The 26,453-nt window shown below is 39.3% G+C and overlaps 1 protein-coding gene across 3 annotated transcripts in view; it reads right to left on the bottom strand.

The window, feature by feature from the left end:
• LOC139577317 (anthrax toxin receptor 2-like) overlaps nt 1–14,505 on the bottom strand; it is a 132,777-nt gene extending 118,272 nt beyond the window's left edge. For all 3 annotated transcript variants that reach the window (XM_071404332.1, XM_071404330.1, XM_071404331.1), the window contains exons 1-2: nt 14,070–14,505; nt 4,896–4,967 (exon numbers count right to left, since the gene is read on the bottom strand). In XM_071404332.1, the coding sequence (XP_071260433.1) occupies nt 4,896–4,967; nt 14,070–14,242 (245 nt within the window). In that variant the 5' untranslated portion in view covers nt 14,243–14,505. The remainder of the gene's footprint in view (nt 1–4,895; nt 4,968–14,069) is intronic.
• Between the last annotated feature and the right edge of the window lie 11,948 nt (nt 14,506–26,453).

The raw sequence follows: 26,453 nt of genomic DNA, 5'->3' as shown, positions 1-26,453 counted from the left end.
ACAGTAGAATATATATCAAAATAATATACAGTAGAATATATATCAGGTTAATATACAGTAGAATATCAGGTTAATATACAGTAGAATATATATCAGGTTAATATACAGTAGAATATCAGGTTAATATACAGTAGAATATATATCAGGTTAATATACAGTAGAATATATATCAGAATAATATACAGTAGAATATCAGGTTAATATACAGTAGAATATATATCAGGTTAATATACAGTAGAATATATATCAAAATAATATACAGTAGAATATATATCAGGTTAATATACAGTAGAATATCAGGTTAATATACAGTAGAATATATATCAGGTTAATATACAGTAGAATATCAGGTTAATATACAGTAGAATATATATCAGGTTAATATACAGTAGAATATCAGGTTAATATACATTAGAATATATATCAGGTTAATATATAGTAGAATATATATCAGGTTAATATACAGTAGAATATATATCAGGCTAATATACAGTAGAATATATATCAGGTTAATATACAGTAGAATATATATCAGAATAATATACAGTAGAATATCAGGTTAATATACAGTAGAATATATATCAGGTTAATATATAGTAGAATATATATCAGGTTAATATACAGTAGAATATATATCAGGGTAATATATAGTAGAATATATATCAGGTTAATATACAGTAGAATATATATCAGGTTAAAATATAGTAGAATATATATCAGGTTAATATACAGTAGAACATATATCAGGTTAATATGCAGTAGAATATCAGGTTAATATACAGTAGAATATATATATCAGGTTAATATACAGTAGAATATATATCAGGTTAATATACAGTAGAATATTAGGTCAATATACAGTAGAATATATATCAGGTTAATATAAAGTAGAATATATATCAGGTTAATATACAGTAGAATATATATCAGGTTAATATACAGTAGAATATCAGGTTAATATACAGTAGAATATCAGGTTAATATACAGTAGAATATCAGGTTAATATACAGTAGAATATCAGGTTAATATACAGTAGAATATATATCAGGTTAATATACAGTAGAATATATAGCAGGTTAATATACAGTAGAATATATATCAGGTTAATATACAGTAGAATATATATCAGGTCAATATACAGTAGAATATATAGCAGGTTAATATACAGTAGAATATATATCAGGTTAATATACAGTAGAATATATATCAGGTTAATATATAGTAGAATATATATCAGGTTAATATTCAGTAGAATATATATCAGGTTAATATACAGTAGAATATATATCAGGTTAATATACAGTAGAATATATATCAGGTTAATATACAGTAGAATATATATCAGGTTAATATACAGTAGAATATATATCAGGTCAACATACAGCAGAATATATATCAGGTTAATATACAGTAGAATATATATCAGGTTAATATACAGTAGAATATATATCAGGTTAATATACAGTAGAATATATATCAGGTTAATATACAGTAGAATATATATCAGGTTAATATACAGTAGAATATATAACAGGTCAATATACAGTAGAATATCAGGTTAATATACAGTAGAATATATATCAGGTTAATATACAGTAGAATATATATCAGGTTAATATACAGTAGAATATATAACAGGTCAATATACAGTAGAATATCAGGTTAATATACAGTAGAATATATATCAGGTTAATATACAGTAGAATATATATCAGGTTAATATACAGTAGAATATATAACAGGTCAATACACAGTTTTATCATTAGTATTATTGTATCCTATTCTAGACATCCTTTTTCCTTTGAGACTGCACAGTGATGTAACACTCAGCAATCTGCCAAGGTGTGACCAGTATGTTGTCATTGACATCATCAGAAAACCCAGCATGTGATAGATAGTTATTGAATAGGCTGTTAAGTGTAAAAGACATTATTTCAGATATGCAGTGTGATGAAACGAAATGTTACATGCTATACAAGATACCGATACACTAGTTTGTATCACCTGATTCTAGTACCAGGAAGTGGTAGACAGGAAACAGATTGTCATGACAATGACTCCCCCCCCCCCCCCCCCACACACACACAGGATGTTGTGCAATATATTTTTATGCCTGTCAATGTATGAGGGTGTGAATGGGAAATGGACAGTCATGCGATTGCTTCCAGACCAAACCCACACAATCTAAATGGAGCCGTTCCACCTGTCCATTAGTTTTGCCTTGACTGGTACTTATTTATTTTTCAGCAAAGGTGCAAACACAGCTGTACATGGATATAAATATTTAGCTAAAAAATAAAAAAACTTTATAAACTCTGTAAAAGATATCGCTGAATAAATATGTATACGTAGTATTTCGTGGAACAGTAGAGTCCTCTCAGAGATGTGAGCGTTATTCAGGGCGTAAGGAGAGGTGCTGCTTTCTCTCACCCACATGACACATCAGATAGTCTCAGATAGTCTCAGATAGTCTCAGATAGTCTCAGATAGTCTCAGCTAGTCTCAGCTAGTCTCAGAGAGTCTCAGATAGTCTCAGATAGTCTCAGAGAGTCTCAGAGAGTCTCAGAGAGTCTCAGATAGTCTCAGCTAGTCTCAGCTAGTCTCAGAGAGTCTCAGAGAGTCTCAGAGAGTCTCAGAGAGTCTCAGAGAGTCTCAGAGAGTCTCAGATAGTCTCAGCTAGTCTCAGCTAGTCTCAGCTAGTCTCAGCTAGTCTCAGCTAGTCTCAGCTAGTCTCAGCTAGTCTCAACTAGTCTCAACTAGTCTCAGAGAGTCTCAGAGAGTCTCAGAGAGTCTCAGATAGTATCAGCTAGTCTCAGCTAGTCTCAGCTTGTCTCAGAGAGTCTCAGCTAGTCTCAGATAGTCTCAGATAGTCTCAGATAGTCTCAGCTAGTCTCAGCTAGTCTCAGCTAGTCTCACCTAGTCTCAGATAGTCTCAGCTAGTCTCAGGTAGTCTCAGCTAGTCTCAACTAGTCTCAGCTAGTCTCAGCTAGTCTCAGCTAGTCTCAGCTAGTCTCAGCTAGTCTCAGCTAGTCTCAGATAGTCTCAACTAGTCTCAACTAGTCTCAAATAGTCTCAGCTAGTCTCAGCTAGTCTCAAATAGTCTCAAATAGTCTCAGATAGTCTCAGCTAGTCTCAGATAGTCTCAGAGAGTCAGATAGTCTCAGATAGTCTCAACTAGTCTCAGCTAGTCTCAGATAGTCTCAGCTAGTCTCAGCTAGTCTCAGCTAGTCTCAGATAGTCTCAGATAGTCTCAGATAGTCTCAGCTAGTCTCAGCTAGTCTCAGCTAGACTCAGCTAGTCTCAGCTAGTTTCAGCTAGTCTCAGATAGTCTCAGATAGTCTCAGCTAGTCTCAGCTAGTCTCAGCTAGTCTCAGATAGTCTCAGCTAGTCTCAGATAGTCTCAGCTAGTCTCAGCTAGTCTCAACTAGTCTCAGCTAGTCTCAACTAGTCTCAGATAGTCTCAGCTAGTCCTTTCCCACAGTCAGACCACATAGCATCTTTTAGCCACACGGACAGGTCTGGCAAGAAAAAACAGCAGACGTATGGATCACGTCCTTTCTGAAGAAGGTTTTAAGAGGCTGACTGAGTCATTTGTTTGTGATTGAGATTGAGACTTGGATTTAGTTATTAATGAAAAATTGTGTGAGTCAAAAGATGAGTATTATTTGTAACTTTAGACAGGTGATGGACTGGCTAGAATCACATCTATTCCCCCATACATACTTTACCGATCTTATATCTAAATATGTTTAGCCTAACATCTCAGGCTAGACTGAAATTAGAATTGCAATTAAATCCTTTTTTCAGTTATCTCTTCAAACAAACACACTGAATAAATCAAGAGCTTGCTTGAGGTGCCAGGAAGAAATCGAAAATCTGGAGAAAAACCAGAAGAGAGAAATCTCTCCAGCTTGCATGCTCCACATGGCAGAACAAAAGTGTTCCTGGTAAAGGAGCATTGTGTAGGAGATTGTCCTCGCCTCTCTGTGTTCTGTTGCCTTACTGTACACATTCCCTGCCTCTCCCATGGCCCATTTCGCGCAGACCACCTGGGTTCAAATACTATTCGAAATAAATTTCAAAAACTTTATCTGCACTTGATTGAGCTTACCTGCCTGGCATAACGGACCAATAGAATAGTCCCAATACTGTAAACCCTTGCCCATCTGGCCCTCTTGGAAGGCTAGAACAAACGCTTCAATTATTTGAAAGATATCAAATAGTACTTGAACCCAGGTCTTTCCGGCCCCCTCTGTGGTAGGAAGGGGAGATAGATATCTATGTGTGGATCTGAACCACCCCGGTTACAAATGGCTATTCTCACAGCCCAGAAGCCTGATAGTCGCTGCCTCCCACTCCCACCGGGCCTGCTTGCTATGTTCTTCAACAAACCATTTCTTCATTTCAGTTTGGCTGGGTCGATACCGTCTGGACTGGCACATAGCGCTGAGTCAACCAACGTTGCTATATAAAAAAAGAAATCTGTCTGCAAATTTTATTTTATAAACTTTTTCGTGATCCTTTTCATCCTCTAATTTAACCCAGGTTGGACATGAGTACTTTTTACTATGCTAGTTGGTACGTTTTGTAGGGATTGGCTATATTGGTTAATGGACTGGGAAAACATTGAATTAGTGGTTTAGCTAGACAGAAGTTTATTAGAAGAATGTTGAAAAACAAGTAGGAGATAGAGAGAAACTCAGATGTGACATAAAGCTGGCCGTAGATAAAAGTGGCATTTGTTGATTTGTTGAAATCTTCAAGATTCCATTTTAACAAACATATCCAGTCCACCTTTGTTCCTTTACTTACCCAACGCTTTTCTCCATTACACTCAGTCCTTGTCCCTTTGCCAGACCACAAGTCATTTGTAAAAGAATACAAAAATGCTTACCTCACAAATCGATCTGTCAGATTCTTCACAAAGGCATAAATCTCACCCCAGTCGTTAGAAACACTTCCCGACCTGCAACAGAGAAAACACAGTTGACTTGTAGAATTATGTTCCTTTGAACGTGCCACAACAACGAAGGCATTTTAATATCAAGAAGATTGACCTTGATCCTTCTTAGGTTTTCACCAAAGAGCACCTTAATAACTTACAATTGTGATGATTTACTAGTGCGTCCCTACAGCACACGTTCTTTGTGCTACAGTTAGACATGCTGACTAGGCTTGCTGTTATAGATAGTGGTACTGACTGTACTGATAACACAGTGTACCACAACATGTGGTACAGCTCTGCAGTGTGTTGCTGATTGAGCAGAGCACGAGTCAGCAGAATGTGTTCAGACCGATGCTTTCAGATAGATGAAAGACAACCACATTGTCTTTGAAGCTAAATTCAACTTGAGTCAAAACAATTCCTTATGATAATGTATGAACTTGATCATCCCCTACAAGAGCTGGATGTGTGAACTTGATCACCACCTACAAGAGCTGGATGTATGAACTTGATCATCCCCTACAAGAGCTGGATGTGTCTATAGATGGATAAAGTAGTCATCATGGTGGTCATGATGAGAAGAGAAGAGAGATTAGAGACATTGGTAACATTATTTATGTTATGAAAGCGTTGTTGTGCCAAAACCACTGACATTGTCAGTGTCTACAGTTGAGATTCCCTGGTCTACTTCCCTGGTCTACGTCCCTGGTCTACGTCCCTGGTCTACACCCCTGGTCTACTTCCCTGGTCTACGTCCCTGGTCTACACCCCTGGTCTACTTCCCTGGTCTACACCCCTGGTCTACTCCCTGGTCTACTTCCCTGGTCTACTTCCCTGGTCTACTTCCCTGGTCTACTTCCCTGGTCGACTTCCCTGGTCGACTTCCCTAGTCTACTTCTCTGGTCGACTTCCCTAGTCTACTTCCCTGGTCTACTTCCCTAGTCTACTTCCCTGGTCTACTTCCCTGGTCTACTTCCCTGGTGTACTTCCCTGGTCTACTTCCCTGGTCTACACCCCTAGTCTACGTCCCTGGTCTACTTCCCTGGTCTACTTCCCTGGTCTACACCCCTGGTCTACTTCCCTGGTCTACTTCCCTGGTTAATTTCCTAGTCTACTTTCTTGGTTTACTTCCCTGGTCTACTTCCCTGGTCTACTTCCTGGTCTACACCCCTGGTCTACTTCCCTGGTCTACACCCCTGGTCTACTTCCCTGGTCTACACCCCTGGTCTACTTCCCTGGTCTACACCCCTGGTCTACTTCCCTGGTCTACTTCCATGGTTAATTTCCTAGTCTACTTTCATGGTTTACTTTCTTGGTTTACTTCCTGGTCTACTTCTATGGTTAATTTCCTAGTCTACTTTCTTGGTTTACTTCCTGGTCTACTTTCCTGGTTTACTTTCTTGGTTTACTTCCTGGTCTACTTCCCTGGTTTACTTTCTTGGTTTACATCCTGGTCTACTTCCTTTGGTTTGCTTCCTGGTAATTTCCTTGCTACTATGCCAATACCACCTAGTTTCATGAAATAAACATTCTTTGGTTAATAAGTTATATGATGACTGATAGTTTTTATTATTATTGTTATCATCCAGATACATCATGTGCCAGTCCAGAGCGGGTGACGTAGGGAGTGTGCTTGCCACACACGCCTCAGGCCTTGGCACACCGTACCCTCTATCAGTCAAAGTGAGCAATGTGAACACAGTCAGTGTGTTCAATTTGCCCTTGATGATAACGACATCGTGGTAATTAAACTAATAATTACAATTCAATGTATGTGCAGAGAACATTAAAACATGAGAGATTCACCATTAGGGCCACCATCTTTCACACAGTTTCTCTCCTCCCCCTCCATCTCCAAGACAAGGTCAATGTTTCCGTCTGGCAAAGAGTGTGTATCTGTGTGTGTGTGTGTGGGTGGGGGTGGGGGGGGGGGGGGGGGGGGGGCTAAGACTGAAGCAAAGTTCCACAGCACTTTGACAATACTGTAACTACTACTCTGGATGATTAACGTTGTGAATACATTACACTGTAACGTCCTTGTTACTTTGTGAATACATTACACTGTAAGGTCCTTGTTACTTTGTGAATACATTACATTGTAAGGTCCTTGTTACTTTGTGAATACATTACACTGTAAGGTCCTTGTTACTTTGTGAATACATTACATTGTAAGGTCCTTGTTACTTTGTGAATACATTACACTGTAAGGTCCTTGTTACTTTGTGAATACATTACACTGTAAGGTCCTTGTTACTTTGTGAATACATTACACTGTAACGTCCTTGTTACTTTGTGAATACATTACATTGTAAGGTCCTTGTTACTTTGTGAATACATTACATTGTAAAGTCCTTGTTACTTTGTGAATACATTACATTGTAAGGTCCTTGTTACTTTGTGAATACATTACACTGTAAGGTCCTTGTTACTTTGTGAATACATTACACTGTAAGGTCCTTGTTACTTTGTGAATACATTACACTGTAACGTCCTTGTTACTTTGTGAATACATTACATTGTAAGGTCCTTGTTACTTTGTGAATACATTACATTGTAAAGTCCTTGTTACTTTGTGAATACATTACATTGTAAGGTCCTTGTTACTTTGTGAATACATTACACTGTAAGGTCCTTGTTACTTTGTGAATACATTACATTGTAAGGTCCTTGTTACTTTGTGAATACATTACATTGTAAAGTCCTTGTTACTTTGTGAATACATTACATTGTAAAGTCCTTGTTACTTTGTGAATACATTACATTGTAAGGTCCTTGTGACTTTGTGAATACATTACATTGTAAAGTCCTTGTTACTTTGTGAATACATTACATTGTAAGGTCCTTGTTACTTTGTGAATACATTACACTGTAAAGTCCTTGTTACTTTGTGAATACATTACATTGTAAAGTCCTTGTTACTTTGTGAATACATTACATTGTAAAGTCCTTGTTACTTTGTGAATACATTACATTGTAAAGTCCTTGTTACTTTGTGAATACATTACATTGTAAGGTCGTTGTTACTTTGTGAATACATTACACTGTAAGGTCCTTGTTACTTTGTGAATACATTACATTGTAAGGTCCTTGTTACTTTGTGAATACATTACATTGTAAAGTCCTTGTTACTTTGTGAATACATTACATTGTAAAGTCCTTGTTACTTTGTGAATACATTACACTGTAAAGTCCTTGTTACTTTGTGAATACATTACATTGTAAAGTCCTTGTTACTTTGTGAATACATTACATTGTAAGGTCCTTGTTACTTTGTGAATACATTACACTGTAAGGTCCTTGTTACTTTGTGAATACATTACATTGTAACGTCCTTGTTACATTGTGAATACATTACACTGTAAGGTCCTTGTTACTTTGTGAATACATTACACTGTAAGGTCCTTGTTACTTTGTGAATACATTACACTGTAACGTCCTTGTTACTTTGTGAATACATTACATTGTAAGGTCCTTGTTACTTTGTGAATACATTACATTGTAAAGTCCTTGTTACTTTTTGAATACATTACATTGTAAGGTCCTTGTTACTTTGTGAATACATTACACTGTAAGGTCCTTGTTACTTTGTGAATACATTACATTGTAAAGTCCTTGTTACTTTTTGAATACATTACATTGTAAGGTCCTTGTTACTTTGTGAATACATTACACTGTAAGGTCCTTGTTACTTTGTGAATACATTACATTGTAAGGTCCTTGTTACTTTGTGAATACATTACATTGTAAATTCCTTGTTACTTTGTGAATACATTACATTGTAAAGTCCTTGTTACTTTGTGAATACATTACATTGTAAGGTCCTTGTTACTTTGTGAATACATTACACTGTAAAGTCCTTGTTACTTTGTGAATACATTACATTGTAAAGTCCTTGTTACTTTGTGAATACATTACATTGTAAAGTCCTTGTTACTTTGTGAATACATTACATTGTAAAGTCCTTGTTACTTTGTGAATACATTACATTGTAAGGTCGTTGTTACTTTGTGAATACATTACACTGTAAGGTCCTTGTTACTTTGTGAATACATTACATTGTAAGGTCCTTGTTACTTTGTGAATACATTACATTGTAAAGTCCTTGTTACTTTGTGAATACATTACATTGTAAAGTCCTTGTTACTTTGTGAATACATTACACTGTAAAGTCCTTGTTACTTTGTGAATACATTACATTGTAAAGTCCTTGTTACTTTGTGAATACATTACATTGTAAGGTCCTTGTTACTTTGTGAATACATTACACTGTAAGGTCCTTGTTACTTTGTGAATACATTACACTGTAAGGTCCTTGTTACTTTGTGAATACATTACACTGTAACGTCCTTGTTACTTTGTGAATACATTACATTGTACGGTCCTTGTTACTTTGTGAATACATTACACTGTAACGTCCTTGTTACTTTGTGAATACATTACATTGTAACGTCCTTGTTACAAAACCTACACTACAGTACTGACCTTCTCAAGAGCTTCTTACCTCTTGGTGTAATGGCTAAAGTGTTGGGACTGACTGAATGTTCGCTGCAACATGCGGTTGGCTCTTGACGATCTAATGTTTACTAGTAAGCCTAAGTAATGTATGTACAGGGCCTTCAGAGTACTCACACCCCTTTACTTTTTGTTCTGTTACAGCCTGAATTTTAAATGGATTTCGTGTCACTGGCCCCATAACGTCAAAGTGGAATTATGTTTTTAGAAATATTAACAAATTAATAAAAGCTGAAATGTCTTGAGTCAATAAGTACTCAACCCCTTTGTTATGGGAAGCCTAAATAAGTTCAGGAGTAAAACTGTGCTTAACAAGTCACATATTAAGTTGCATGGAACTCAAGAACAATACTGTGCATGTGTTATTTTGAGTAAACGGAAAGGTAGGGGTGATGGGATTACCGAAATATTGTGCTTTTACAAAAATATGAAGGTGTTTTCAAATAAAACACACTTCCTTGCTCTTGTTAAAACTTTTGAATGTATTTGTTTTTTATTTCAATAATATTGTTTAACATGATTTTTTAATGACTCTTTCATCTCTGTACCCCACACATACAATTATCTGTAAGGTCCCTCAGTCGCGCAGGGAATTTCAAACACAAAGACCAGGGACGTTTTCCAATGCCTCGCAAAGAAGGGCACCTATTGGCAAAATAAAAATTAAAGCAGATATTGAATATCCCATTGAGCCCGGTGAAGTTATTAAATGACACTTTGGACGGTGTATCAATACACCCAGTCACTACAAAGATACAGGCGTCCTTCTTCCTAACTCAGTTGCCCGGAGAGGAATGAAATTTCACAATGACGCCAATGGGGACTTTAAAACAGTTACAGAGTTGAATGGCTGTGATAGGAGAAAACTGAGGATGGATCAACAACATTGTAGTTACTCCACAATACTAACCTAAATGACAGAGTGAAAAGAAGGAAGCCTGTACAGAATAAAAATATCACAAAACATACATCCTGTTTATAACAAGGTACTAAAGCAGAACTGCAGAAAATGTAGCAAAGAAATCAACTTTATGTCCTGAATACAAAGTGTTCTGTTGGGAGAAAATCCAACACAACACATCACTGAGGACAACTCATTCATATTTTCAAGCATGGTGGCGGCCAGTGTTCCATCTTAGTAGTGTGCGGGGTGCGCAGTATCCCCGAGACTGTGCAGAAGACATATCAACCCACGGAGAGAAGCACGAGATTGAACTTCAGTTTTCCCTGTTAACACTGTCAACGTTTTCCCTTTACTGTGGCAATTGTGATCTAATCAACTCAATATTAGCCACTTTCAACACAACATATCCGAAACAAAACAAATTATGCAAGAAATGTTGTTGTAGGCACAATGCACCGGAGCAGGATTCTATTGCATTGACACGACTCTCCACAGACCTGTGCTGCATAACCAATCAGAGCTACAGTAGGCCTATATGCAAATAGACCATTGCCATATATGGATCTGTGCCATTCACTTTGAACTGGACTGTGTTTACAGCATGAGCCACATATGCACATTTTGTTCATATTCTTTGCTAGTTCCTGAGTTATTAGCCCAGTTATAGATAATTTCTCGTCAGCAATGGGGGAGTGATTGCTTCCTACAAGAGCACAAAATGTCAAAATTTCGAGACATCTTTGTAAAGCAAGTCAGGTAAAAAGCTTGTTTTTTTTTGTCTTATAGGGGCAGTGTTGTATTTTGAAACAGGCTTGAATAAGCTAAGAAGCCAATAGGCAATTTTTCAGATTCTCTGTAATAATGGTATGGGAATATTAATGCATTTTATTTTGTAAAGTGGTTTCTTGCATCAAACAACACAACAACATGTTCAGTCACCACCTTGTCTGAAGGACAAGTGGATAAACAGGTTAATGTCAAACCCTGCATGATTTTTTTCAAAAGTCTCATGGAATGTATTTTATTTTATTATTTTAACCTTTATTTAACTAGGCAAGTCAGTTTAGAACAAATTCTTATTTACAATGACGGCCTACCAGAAGACAAAAGGCCTCCTGCGGGGACGGGGGCTGGGATTAAAAATAAAAATATAGAATAATAAAATAGGACAAAACACACATCACAACAAGAGAGACAACACAACACTACATAAAGAGAGACCTAAGACAACAACATAGCAAGGCAGCAACACATGACAACACAGCATGGTAGCAACACAACATGACAATAACATGGTAGCAACACAACATGGCAGCAGCACAAAACATGGTAGCAGCATGAAACAGGGTACAAACATTATTGGGCATAGACAACAGCACAAAGGGCAAGAAGGTAGAGACAACAATACATCACGTGAAGCAGCCACAACTGTCAGTAAGAGTGTCCATGATTGAATCTTTGAATGAAGAGATTAAGATAAAACGGTCCAGTTTGAGTGTTTGTTGCAGCTCGTTCCAGTCGCTAGCTGCAGCGAACTGAAAAGACGAGCGACCCAGAGATGTGTGTGCTTTGGGGACCTTAAACAGAATGTGACTGCCAGAACGGATGTTGAATGTGGAGGACGATGGCTGCAGTAGATATCTCAGATAGGGGGGAGTTAGGCCTAATGTAGACCTACAATGAACACCACACATTGGCTGATACTGTAGGCTTAATAATAGAACAGCTATTTCCATGTTAAAATGTTATGGGAGGCATTTTCTCCAAAGTTTTTGATGGCAGGCGACTCTGGTAGGCCTACATTATGATCAAGTAGCCACAGTAGCCTACTTGACCACTGTTATAACTGTAACTTAAAGTGGGTACAGCCTCAGTGTTTACAGTAAACACGAGCTGGAAGTTGCACAGAATTTTTACAACGTTCAAGTTTGCACTCAGCAGATCTGCAAGTTGCTCAAAGGCGAAAAACATTTAAGGGAACATTGGTGGTGGCTGCATCATGTTATGGGTATGCTTGTCATCGGCAAGGACTAGGGAGTTTTTTAGGATAAAAAGAAACAGAATAGAGATAAGCACAGGAAAAATTCTAGAGGAAAACCTGGTTCAGTCTGCTTTCCAACAGACACTGGGACACAAATCCACCATTCAGCATGACAACCTAAAACATAAGGTCAAATCTACACTGAAGTTGCTTACCAAGATGACATTGAATGTTCGTGAGTGGCCTGGTTACAGCTTTGACTTAAATATACTTGAAAATATATGGCAAGACTTAAAAATGGCTGTCTAGCAATGATCAACAACCAATTTGACAGAGCTTGAAGATTTTAAAAAGAAAAATATGCAGATATTGTACTAACCAATGTGTACAAAGCTCTCAGAGACTTGCCCAGAAAGACTCATAGCTGTAATCACTACCAAATGGGACTGTAACATCTATTGACTCAGGGGTGTGAATACTTATGTAAATGTAACATTTCTGTATATCATTTTCCATAAGTTTGCAAAAAATGACTAAGAACATGTTTTGAATTTGTCATTATGGGTTATTGTGTGTAGATGAGTGAGAGAAAAAAATATTCAATTAATTGTGAATTCAGGCTGTAACACAACTTAATGTGGAATAAGTCAAGGGGTGTGAATACTTTCTGAAAGCACTGCATAAACTTTTAGTTTATCAATTGTATCAATGGTCGTCCATGCTACAATCTCTGCAACATCCTGTCATTTTATAATTGCAAACAGGGTGGAGTAGTTGACAGCGGGTTTGAAACTGGAGGGGAGGTGCACAGATGCAACAGGCTTGCAGAAATATGGCATTGAGCCAAGTAGGGAGAGAAGAATAATGAAGTCAAAAAACTAAAGTAAAAACACGTGTTGTATCAAGTCCGTTTGTTTCCTGAGACAGTATGGTATGCATCACCGAACTTCAACTTTGTCTAAACTTTTTTTTGTTGCTCAACTGGAAAGAGGTCTCCTTATGTTACAAGTGGTATTTACGGCAGACCAAGGATTGGGGTTAAAGTGAGGGTTAGGTTTAAGACCACAAAAGCTTTGTCTCAGTAGCTTCGTGTTATCTTGACAATGCATCAAGGTTAGCAGATCTAAACAGAACTCCCAGTAGGCCTATGGCAGGGGTCCCCAATTACATTCAGCCTTGGGAAGATTTGTTTTTGTACAAATTTACCGCAAGAATCCCAAACAGATGTAGAATTTTGAGAAAAACAGAATCATGCCAAACCTTGATTACATTGGGATACAATCATACGCCTCTTTATATGAGTAGACTCCGTTTCCTGATGATTTTTACAGTATTTTTTTGTTCAGGAACGAAAATGACAACAACAACAAAAATATAATTTAATTTTTTATTTTTCTCAGATAACTTTTGGAGGCCAAATATGTATTGGGCTGCTCTGCAGGGTTAATTATATTTAGGCCGGTATTCTAAACCGGGAACTAACCAATTTAACCTTTCATCTGCTGAACCGGACCATGCATGAATGGTTTGAACCATAAAAATAATAAATGTGACTGTGTATACATCTCTAGGCTAAATGTGACATTGCTTCATTGCTGTTACATTGTAGCTACATTTGACACTGTTGTTGTTACATTGTTACATTGTAGCTACATTGTAATTTTTTTCAATCGCTGAACATAACAGGCACTTCAGTGATTAAATGTTGCAAATCAATTCTACCTACCTATCTAGGACAAAGTACAAGTCGTACGCTCCGTGACAAGATGCTTCTTCCGCGTGACAAGACCACGCAAACACACACAGCACAACTATTCCAGCTGTTGCTGCTGTTGAAGTCCAGTGGGTTTTAGCGCGACGAAGTGTTCTCTCCTTCATTGTCAAATTCAACGGTGTCATTGTAGCTCCGGCAAGGCAAAATGTATCAAGCGAAATGACACTTCTTCTTATTCTAGCACATAAACAGAAGAGAGTATGCTAAAAAAAACGAGCCGCACTGCTAGAAACATTTCAAAACTTCTACAGCACAATAAAGTAGCCTCTCTGCGTTTAATATCACCGACAGTATTTCTTCATGTCCTCTGACGATGTACTACTCTAAACCGTAGTCTATTTCCTGTTGAGTCAATACAATATCCCATTTCATAAAACCTCCCCGTAGGATACACAAAGCAAACTCCCACTATAACGACCCTTATTCCAAGCGCGCATGCGCCTGGTCAAACCAGATGTGGCTAAATTTAGTGGGTTTATATTCACAAGTAATTGTTCGTGGTGATTATACTGGATAATTAGTTGTGGCCAGGGCCGGTTCCAGGCATATGCGACGTAAGCAGTCACGTAGGTCCCCAGCCCGTAAGTGAACAGTCTGGGTGTCAAGAGTTAGAAGAGTAGAATCCAAAAAGGTGCAAGTTCGAAATTTGCTTATTTTTCTGCTAATTTTTCTCCTGTTATGTCAGTCACTGACAGTCACTCAATTAGCCATGTCAGCTACAATTTATAGATTGGTAAATGAGTCTAGTCAATTAGTCTAGCTAAAGTTGTAGTAATCATGGCCCGAATACCGACCAGGCATGCAAAGGCACGTTCCCAAGAGCCCTGACCTTCAGGGGGCCCCCAATGATTGTGTTAGTCACTCAGATATCATGAACATGGCATACTGTAAGTCATGGCAAAATGTTCAGAATTGCAGGAATTTTGCTTTAAAAACTGGGAAAAAAAATTGAAATGTTTCTGTTTTCTTTATGTCTGCTTTGTTGGGAAAGGTCCCGTCAGCATTTCACTGTTAGTCCACACCTGTTGTTTATATAGCATGTGACAAAAAAATATTTAATTTGATTCCACACAATGGCAAAATGGATAGTATTGCAGGAAATGTTTCATAAAATTTGCTAAATGTATCTCCGGCCCACGGCAAAATGTGTAGAATTGCAGGAAATGTATTTAAATGTATTTAAAAATGTAATTGTTTCTCTGTGCTGTCAAGGGGGGGGGGGGGGGGGACCAATTCTCGCTTTAGGGCCCGCAAAAGGCTAGAGCCGGCCATGTATGTGGCCTAAATTAAAGAACGTTCTTTATTTCGTAAAGGCTCTTTTTTTTATTCGGAGGGACGAGAGACTGAGGGCCTCCAACGAAATATGACAAAATACTGATGCTCTATGAATGCAATGACATCATTACAAAAAAAACATATCCTGCCAAATGTGTATTTTGAATTAAATATAAAATAGTTTCTATTATTTAAATAGTTTCTATTATTTAAATAGTTTCTATTATTTAAATAGTTTATATTATTTAAATAGTTTATATTATTAATTATCTTATTTAAGAAAGACAGCCATGGATGTTTTTTTATTTTTTATATTTGGCTCTACAGTCCTAATGGAATGTTGGAGTGACTACAATAGACCTACTAATTCAGCATATGAACAGATGTATTGATCTGATACCAAATCCAACTGGAGGATATTTCCTTTAGACTGAGATAGATTACAATAAATGTGTTTTTTGTTGCAGAAGGAAATGGAAAAGACTGGACACGAAAAGAGCAGGAAGACAAAATGCAAAGACCATATGTGTGAAATACAGAGGTCCAATGCAAAGTTACTATCTCATTGGGCCTCAAGAGTTTGATAATTAGCCGAGTCCACGGTGGGAAATAGGTCCAGCTGATACTATAGCACTTTTTGAAAACAACGAATGCTTATTAACAGAAATTAAATCATAACTTTTAAATCAATCCAAAACTGCATCTGGCCTAGAATCAGGCTATAGGCACTGTGACTCATCACAGTCATCATATACCCACATAGATTATTTCACTACAGAACAGACACTACTGCCGTACAGCAGTAACTTGCCACATGCCACTATGGCTGCCCAGAGTGGCAGCATATAACAGTACGTTCAGTTGGGCCTAAAGAATTCAACACAGCAAGTTTGTATGAATGTCTGGTTATTAAATGCGATAAATAGTTTAATCCATTCTCTGTTCTATAAATTTATTTAAACTTTTTTTTAAATTATTAATAAAAATCAAGACTTGCTAAATAGAGATTTTTGTTTGTCGGTATGCATAATAGTTTGTCTCTACATTAACTAACATATTCCTCTGAACTGTAAATGTTTTGCATGATTCTTTTTGAAGTTATAATTACTTACATTTGCTTCCATCCTAGTATTTCTGTCAGCCATCTTTGCTAAAGCAACTCTCCGGCCTTGGGTTGCAGTTCTTCATGGGAGTTTTGGGAACCACTCGATTGGATTGGTCATCGCCGAAACATTCGCCAATGGTGATTTGCATAAAATTGGGGAATCCTGAACTTTATATCCGCCTCCCAAGTCACGTTCACATCGCCCAACGGTTCCCGCCCACTCCGCTTTTCATCGCTTTCCTCTGTGACGGGAGAGGCTATGATGACGCATATTGGGCAGCTAAGAGTCGAGTGTGGCTAGTCAGCAACAACAGCAGCATGTCTAGGTAAAACTTGTAAAAGAAAATGATGTTTGTTTCAATAGGCAAGGGAGAATTAACTTGTAGTATTGGTCACTATCTGGACGTTACTGTGACATGCCAAATAGCTACCTAAGGACAAGCATGTGGTAATGACCAGTACAACGGTGTTGTATCGAGATGGTCGCCAACGTGAGTTGCTTCCCACTGAGCAGCAGTTGCTTCCCACCAGGCAGCTGTATCACGTTGCCGGTGGTAGCTAACGTGGCCAATTTGTTCCATCCCACTTTAATTTATTTAGAGTATGATAGCAGCCTCCTACACAATAAATACATTTGAATATTGGTAGTATCCATCTGGATGTCATGTGACACAGTCTACTGCTCAGTGGGGAGAGTGTGTGCTGCAAGCCGGCAACACAACAACACAGGGATCCCGCTTTGCCGACTGCTGTCCTGCAGTAAGGAGAAGGAAGTAACTAGATAGCGTAGCCAAGGAGACGGGCGAGTCCGTATAGCCTCTCCCCTCTGTAACCTAAGGATGGAGAGTTGTTTAAGCAAAGACGGCTGACAAAAATACTAGGATGTAAGCAAATGTAAGTAATTATAACTTAACGGTTACTGTAGTTTTTAATGCTCTTTGAAACCAGGAGATTACAGTAAATGCATGACTTGTTCTCAACACAGAGGTTAATGTCACGCCCTGACCGTAGAGAGCTTTTATTCTCTATGTTGGTTGGATCGGGGTGTGATTAAGGGTGGGTCATCTAGGTGTATTATATATCTATGTTGGTTGGATCGGGGTGTGATTAAGGGTGGGTCATCTAGGTGTATTATATATCTATGTTGGTTGGATCGGGGTGTGATTAAGGGTGGGTCATCTAGGTGTATTATATATCTATGTTGGTTGGATCGGGGTGTGATTAAGGGTGGGTCATCTAGGTGTATTATATATCTATGTTGGTTGGATCGGGGTGTGATTAAGGATGGGTCATCTAGGTGTATTATATATCTATGTTGGTTGGATCGGGGTGTGATTAAGGGTGGGTCATCTAGGTGTATTATATATCTATGTTGGCCTGGTATGATTCCCAATCAGAGGCAGCTGTTTATCGTTGTCTCTGATTTGGGATCATATTTAGGCAGCCATTTCCCCTTTGTGTTTTGTGTGATCTTGTCTATGTATAGTTGCCTGTGAGCATTATTTATAGCTTCACGTTTCGTTTGTTCTTTTTGTTCTTTTGTTCTTTAAAGTTTTAATTTCTAATATTAATGGATGGAAATATTCCACGCTGCATCTTGGTCCACTCCTTGTAACGATATCGTGACAGTTAAAACATTCAGGCTCTCAACCGTGCCAGCCCGCTTAATTCCTATTCAGTTCGACTGGCCAGAAGTTTCCTCGCAATAACTGTGCATAGAGCTACCGTATACTTCCCAGTCAAAACAGTTTGCGATTATATTCTGACAACATTTTGTGAAGATTTTGTTGGTTCTGGTGTTCGGCGTTCAGCAGGGGTTTTTCCTGCCGTTCGAGTAAATTACATTTGTTCTTGAGGCAAGACAAAGTTCAGTATCCAAAGTCTACGCCCCTTCATCGGTGATTGGTCAAGAATAGATATTCTTCAATTAAGTGTTTTTAGTCATTCAACAACAGACGACTAGTTTTCATGCACATTTTTTCACTTGAGAAATACTTTACCAAACCTCTTAGTTAGATGTAAAATTGCACGACCAGTTCTGCTCCTTCCCTCCGGCGTTTGACATCGCTGGTCAACCAACCACCGGTCCTGGCAACCCACATTGAGCACACCTGCTCCCCATCGTTAAGCACACCTGGACTTCATAATCACCCTGATTACTCTCCCTTCAGTATCCTCAGTCATTAGGGAGTATTGGTTTTGCTTACGTTCAGTACGCTGCTCCTGTTTTGTGGTATCTTCTTGATTATTATTAAACTTACCTTCTGCACCTGCTTCCTGACTCCCTGCGTATACGTTACAAACGTCAAAAAATAGTGACAGATTTTTTTTGGGGGGGGGCTTATCTTAGATTGATTCTGACTATTTTGAGGAAGTGTTACTGTATACTGATGCTACAGCGTTTCAAGAGGGACAAACAGTTAATATTGCTGCTTTTTTCTAGTTTTCTAGTAATGTATTTTTAAGGGAGTAACGCGAGGCAACAAAGTTCTGCTAGAGTTCCGATAGGAGCGAAACCGAACCTTGTACGAGGACACCTTTACAGAACTCATAATTACAGGTAGAAATACCACTAGAAACCTCCACTACTTCCTGGGTAAAACCATTGCCTCAACAAGCAGTGTTGCACATGACAAACAAGCTGGTAGAAAACTTCCGTTACTTCCTGGGTAAAACCATTGCCTCAACAAGCAGTGTTGCACATGACAAACAAGCTGGTAGAAAACTTCTGTTTCAAGCGAAGGCTTTATAAAAGTGTAGAAGCAGAATAATAATCAAAAACAGCACATTCTCGATAGCAGACGAATGTAAACGAACAACATAATCAATTGACAAAATGACAGTCTATGTATAGTTGCCTGTGAGCATTATTTATAGCTTCACGTTTCGGGGGGGGGGGGAAGTGGTGCGCGGTTCTAGAGTCTTTGTCCTAGATAAACGCACACATCCGCTGCCGGCCTCGTAATGGAGCGTGGACGTGCGCGACTTAAGAAAGCCTAACAAACCCAGCAAGGGGGGCACATATCTTTGGAGGGGCTATAATTTATTTTCTGTAAAAACACTCATCCCACTGTGAGCAAGCTACCTAGACTACTGATTACAGAGAGGGCAAATAGGGGAGGGCTATCAGATGATCATAATGGATGTAGATGATGTCAACCAGCTAACTAGTTAGCTACTGCAGCTAGCTAACTGTCAGCTATGCTGTTGTAACAACTTAACTACTTTTTACCTTCCCTGTCCCTGACCAGTCCCTGTCCCTGAACCGTCCCTGTCCCTGAACCGTCCCTGTCCCTGACCCGTCCCTGTCCCTGAACCGTCCCTGTCCCTGAACCGTCCCTGTCCCTGACCCGTCCCTGTCCCTGACCCGTCCCTGTCCCTGACCCGTCCCTGACCCTTCCCTGTCCCTGACCCTTCCCTGTCCCTGAACCGTCCCTGTCCCTGACCCGTCCCTGTCCCTGACCCGTCCCTGTCCCTGACCCTTCCCTGTCCCTGACCCTTCCCTGTCCCTGACCCTTCCCTGTCCCTGACCCGTACCTGTCCCTGACCCTTCCCTGTCCCTGAACCGTCCCTGTCCCTGAACCGTCCCTGTCCCGTCCCTGTCCCTAACCCGTCCCTGTCCATGACCCGTCCCTGTCCCTGACCCTTCCCTGTCCCTGACCCGTCCCTGTCCCTGACCCCTCCCTGTCCTTGAACCATCCCTGTCCCTGAACCGTCCCTGACCCTTCCCTTTCCCTGAACCATCCCTGAACCGTCCCTGTCCCTTCCTTTTCCCTGACCCTTCCCTGTCCCTGTCCTTGTCCCTGAACCGTCCCTGTCCCTGGCCCGTCCCTGTCCCTGTCCCTTCCCTGTCCCTGAACCGTCCCTGTCCCTGACACTTCCCTGTCCCTGACCCTGACCTGTCCCTGAACCGTCCCTGTGCCTGACCCGTTCCTGTCCAAGACCCGTCCCTGTCCGTGTCCCTGACCGAGAGCCAACATACAACTGAAAAAGTTTCCCTTGTCATACTACTGCTACGCACCGGTAGCTTCTGCCTGTCCATCAGCAGCAGGATGAGTGCAGTGAAATTATCTAGTTAGATGAGCAATACTTTTACAGAACAGTAGAGAAAAGTGACTGAAAGTTAAATAAAAATATATTAATAAACAAAATGCTACCAATCAGAAAGGGCACTTTTCTCATATGAGGGCAAAATGGCAGCTGCTCGGGCACACCTAGAGCCCTATCTGTACCTGCTACCAGGTATACATTTATAAGATGTCATTACTTGGCGTTTCCATGACAGCGAGGTGAATTCCATGCCTTCAGGTGTGTCTTCCGTCCACTCACCTAGCCTGATGCCAGATCTGATTGTGCTGTTTTATGACAATGACCATAAATTGGCAAACAATTCTGGAACCAGGCTCGTGCTCAGCTGCTGCTCCTATTTGATTAAGGCCAATCCCACATACTGTAGTTTGGAATGAGACACCAATTACTGTAAGCAGATTTAAGAACCACAAACATTTGGGGTTTTTCCCACGTTTCCCCATTGTTGTGAAGGGCTCATTAAGTAGGCATTTCATTGTTAGTCTACACCTGTTGTTTACGAGTAAAATGAGATTTAATGATTTGATGTCAGTACTGGTAGTGGAGTGTCAGTACTGGTAGTGGAGTGTCAGTACTGGTAGTGGAGTGTCAGTACTGGTAGTGGAGTGTCAGTACTGGTAGTGGAGTGTCAGTACTGGTAGTGGAGTGTCAGTACTGGTAGTGGAGTGTCAGTACTGGTAGTGGAGTGTCAGTACTGGTAGTGGAGTGTCAGTACTGGTAGTGGAGTGTCAGTACTGGTAGTGGAGTGTCAGTACTGGTAGTGGAGTGTCAGTACTGGTAGTGGAGTGTCAAACTTGCAAGTGGAAAGCACCATTTCTGACAACTAGACTGAAATGAAAGGAAAGACATGAACCATCTAGTCTTTACCACAGAGCCACAACGGTGAAGTCCTCAATGAAAAGTATGAATGTAAATCAGTCAAAATGTTCCTTTTGTTTTGCCACGTAACACCATAACAACAACCACGAATAATTACCATAAACCTAGGCCGACCCAATCAAATCGGACTATTTTGGATAAACAGCCGTGCAAAAGTATAATTATCTGGTGAATCAGAGTTTAATTACATTTTAATTCATGAGTGGGGGAGATGTTAATTCTTCTGCACGCTTCTTGGGTTCCATACATGGTCTACGTCATCGCACAATACATTTTCAACGGTGTGGCATCGAAAAACAACAATAATGAGTACCGAATAGCATCCTATTCCCTACGTAGTGCACTACTTTTGACCAGGGCCAATAAGGATCCGATGCACTATGTAGGGAATAGGGTGCCATTTGGGATTAATTCACGGATGTATTAGAATGAAAACTCATTGGCTCGAGAGAAGAAGAAGAAAAATAAATAGTTGTATTCCGGCGATTTGTCACGAACTTATAAGTTATATTCTTAATTAAAGGTGACAGTTAAAACCAAAACAAAAATAATTGTTAAAAACCACTGAGGTGCTGTAAAGTCATCAGCGAAAGAGAGGCCATGACGAACCCCCCATGAGCGATTATTGCAACACAAAATACCCACAGGTTGAAACGGGAAAAGACTGAACCGTACTATTGACGACAAACAGATTATCAAAGAAGGAAGTAGACCAAATAATGTGTCTCACAGACATTTGATTTATTTTTAAAACGTAGCCTAGCCTAATCAATCTGTTCACATAGAGGATATGGGGATGTCTTGATTATTAATGACTAGCCATGACTGTGTCTGCGTACGTATCTGAAGTGACTGAGGCTGAAACGCAACTCTCTGAAGTGACTCACAGGATATGGTAAAGTGCAGTAAAACAAATCCACTATTAGCCAACATGTATTAGGGCCATATGGGAATATCCAAGGGGATTTATCTACTCAGGGCATAAATTGGTCATTATCAGTAGGGTCATATCATGTTAGTTATATCAGTAGGGTCATATCAGTATGGTCATATCATGTTAGTTATATCAGTATGGTCATATCATGTTAGTTATATCAGTAGGGTCATATCATGTTAGTTATATCAGTATGGTCATATCAGTATGGTCATATCAGTATGGTCATATCATGTTAGTTATATCAGTATGGCCATATCAGTATGGTCATATCATGTTAGTTATATCAGTATGGTCATATCAGTATGGTCATATCATGTTAGTTATATCAGTATGGTCAAATCATGTTAGTCATATCAGTATGGCCATATCAGTATGGTCATATCATGTTAGTTATATCAGTATGGTCAAATCATGTTAGTCATATCAGTATGGCCATATCAGTATGGTCATATCATGTTAGTTATATCAGTATGGTCATATCATGTTAGTTATATCAGTATGGTCATATCAGTATGGTCATATCATGTTAGTTATATCAGTATGGTCATATCAGTATGGTCATATCATGTTAGTTATATCAGTATGGTCATATCATGTTAGTTATATCAGTATGGTCATATCAGTATGGTCATATCATGTTAGTTATATCAGTATGGTCATATCATGTTAGTTATATCAGTATGGTCATATCATGTTAGTTATATCAGTATGGTCATATCAGTATGGTCATATCATGTTAGTTATATCAGTATGGTCATATCATGTTAGTTATATCAGTATGGTCATATCATGTTAGTCATATCAGTATGGCCATATCAGTATGGTCATATCAGTATGGTCATATCATGTTAGTTATATCAGTATGGTCATATCATGTTAGTTATATCAGTATGGTCATATCAGTATGGTCATATCAGTATGGTCATATCAGTATGGTCATATCAGTATGGTCTTATCAGTATGGTCATATCATGTTAGTTATATCAGTATGGTCATATCATGTTAGTCATATCAGTATGGTATTTAACATTTCTTATAGGAATTGATGTGGGATTTCTTTAAAGCAGCGTAGATTGTCATTTCATTCTCAACATACTTCCTATCAAGGACACTGTTAATACACGTGTTTCATCAGGTGAACCAAAAATATTCATTATCGATCATTGGAGAGAGAGGCGTCAGAAAAATCAACCCGCACTCAAGAAAAGAGAAACCCCAAGACAAATATTATTCACAATAACCGTGATTCCATCGTCCACTAATTACGTCTATACTTCATCGTTACCGGTAATAACCGGTTGTTTTAGCTTGTTTTTTTTTGTTGCTCGCTCTGAGAAAAGCATTGTTTGTCACGAGTGACATCCCTGTAGTTGAAATGGAGTGTGTTGTCCAGATATGAACAGTATCTATCAATCAGGTCCTGAGGCCATGTGCGTCAAGTCAAACGGCACGCAAGAAGTCTGTGTTTGTGTGTGTGTTTGTGTGTGTGTGGGGGAGGGGAGGGGGGACGGGCGACGACTACATCCAATGCCATTGTTTGTGTAGATTCTTATACACTGAGTGTACAAAACATTAAGAACACCTGCTCTTTCCATGACAGACTGACCAGGTGAATCCAGGTGAAAGATATGATCCCTTATTGATGTCAGTTGTTAATTCCACTTCAATCAGTGTAGATGAAGGAGAGGAGACGGGTTAAAGAAGTATTTTTAAGCCTTGAGACAATTGAGACATGGATTGTGTATGTGTGCCATTCAGAGAGTGAATAGGCAAGACAAAATATTTACGTGCCTTTGAACGGGGTATGGTAGTAGGTGCCAGGTGCACCGGTTTAGTATCAAAAACTGCAGCGCTGCTGGGTTTTTCACCCTCAACCGTTTCCTGTGTGTTTCAAGAATGGTCCACCACCCAAGGGACATCCAGCCAACATGACACAACTGAGGGAAGCATTGGAGTCGGCACGGGGCCAGCATCCGTGTGGAACGCTTTCGACACCTTGTAGAGTCCATGTCCTGCAACTCAATATTCGGGAAGGTGCTCCTAATGTTTAGTGTACTCAGTGTACAGTCACATATAGATGTACGGCTCTGGATCCAGCTGTAGGCCTCAACCTCAACCGAACGTAAAAATATAAGCACCACATAAAAATCTGGAAATTATACAGTGCTTATCTTCTCCGTTTCTTTTTCAGATTTAAGGTAACAGAGATTTGTGGATGAGTGGTTATATGATAGAACTACACTGCTCTCTGTGATTACCGTGTCCTGATTTTCTCCTAGTGGGTCATGGTTGAGTCATTCCACAGATTAAGGCCTGTATGAAGGGTGTGTGCGTGTGTCTGTGTGTGTGTGTGTGTGTGTGTGTGTGTGTGTGTGTGTGTGTGTGTGTGTGTGTGTGTGTGTGTGTGTGTGTGTGTGTGTGTGTGTGTGTGTGTGTGTGTGTGTGTGTGTGTGTGTGTGTGTGTGTGTGTGCGTGCGTGCGTGCGTGCGTGCGTGCGTGCATGCATGCTTCCTCCTCCTCCTCCTCCTCCTCCTCCTCCTCCCTATCAGTGACAGCTCACTTAAGCGATTAAGGAATGAAAGATCCCGAGTCTTTTTTCCCCTGTAGAAACATGTTCTGCACAGACAGGCCCTCCGCTCCACTGTTTCATTGGATTAGAGAAGAAGTCAGGATTAATCAACTTTAAAAAGCTGCAGGGCCTCAGCAGGCGATGAAGTCGTCATGAAGAAGAAATCCCAATTTTTTTTTTTTTTTACTTCTCTCCTATTACAGAGAGTTGTCAGAGAGGAGAGAGCGTGTGTATAGAGAATGGTTTAACGTAGGGAAACATCGGTTTCTGGAAAACGTCGGTTTTGGGAAAACGTTGGTTAGTCACAACGGATAGACGTCAACGAATATGCAACAGTCGTTTTAAATTTTTCCCCACCGCCACCGTTGGTGCAGAAGTCAAAGAGACAAGGCCAAAGTACTGCTTCAGAACAAAACCTCTTAACTCTTTGTGAGTGTGGAAGACTACTTATTCAACTGTTAGACAGATTTGAATAATTAGTCAAAGTTGGAATGCCACAATTAATTAAACCCAAAGTGTCCTACTTCAGTGCTGTGGTGATGACTGATTATATATGGTCCCATGAGCACCAACATGCAAAGTTCATAGGAGCATGTCAAATTGGGTATAAAAAATATATATAATCCTAAAAAATAGGAATAAGTAGTGAAATGTAGGTTATTTTGGGGGTTTTAAACAACTGATTGACCAACCGCAGTTCAATTACTTAAATTCCATTTTGTCCAGTTTTTTTTCTATGAGCTCGATGTGTCGTTTCTCTCAAGATAAATCAGATCAAGCCCGAACTGTGCATTATTGTACTGAGTTGTATTTTCTAACGGGCTAAAATTCGACATAGTATAGCACAGAAAACGTGGTAATTAACTACAATGACCATAATCCATTGCGGAACCCGCGTACTTGTCCGGTCTGTGTGGAGCGGACACTAGAGATGGAGAGATCGCAGGGGGATAGAAAGCAGTTGCTTCACAAGGTATCGCTACCTGAATTTCCAGGATCTAAGTGATTGTTAGTTGGTATTCAGCAGTCATACAAGCCTGCCTTATTATCTGAAATAGTGATTTTGTCAGACAGCGTAGACAGCAGCTCTATAGAGATGAGATGATGACTTGGATTTAAATAATAAAGCCATCAAATTAACAAATGTAATATAAACAACAACTGAAATATTTGATTAAAGTAAAGTAATGTGAATAAATTATGGTATCACGTTCTGACCTTAGTTCCTTGTTTATGTCTCTATTTTGGTTTGGTCAGGGCGTGAGTTGGGGTGGGCATTCTATGTTTTGTTCTATGTTGTCTTTTTCTATGTGTTTGGCCTGGTATGGTTCCCAATCAGAGGCAGCTGTCTATCATTGTCTCTGATTGAGAACCATACTTAGGTAGCCTGTTCCCACCTGGTGTTTTGTGGGTAGTTGTTTTCTGTTGTGTGTCTGCACCAGCCAGAACTGTTTCGGTCGTTATCTTTGTTATTTTTGTTAT

The sequence above is a fragment of the Salvelinus alpinus genome, chromosome 5 (assembly GCF_045679555.1).
Source record: "Salvelinus alpinus chromosome 5, SLU_Salpinus.1, whole genome shotgun sequence".
Taxonomy (NCBI): Eukaryota; Metazoa; Chordata; class Actinopteri; order Salmoniformes; family Salmonidae; genus Salvelinus; species Salvelinus alpinus.
This window is presented reverse-complemented; position numbering and strand designations above follow the sequence as displayed.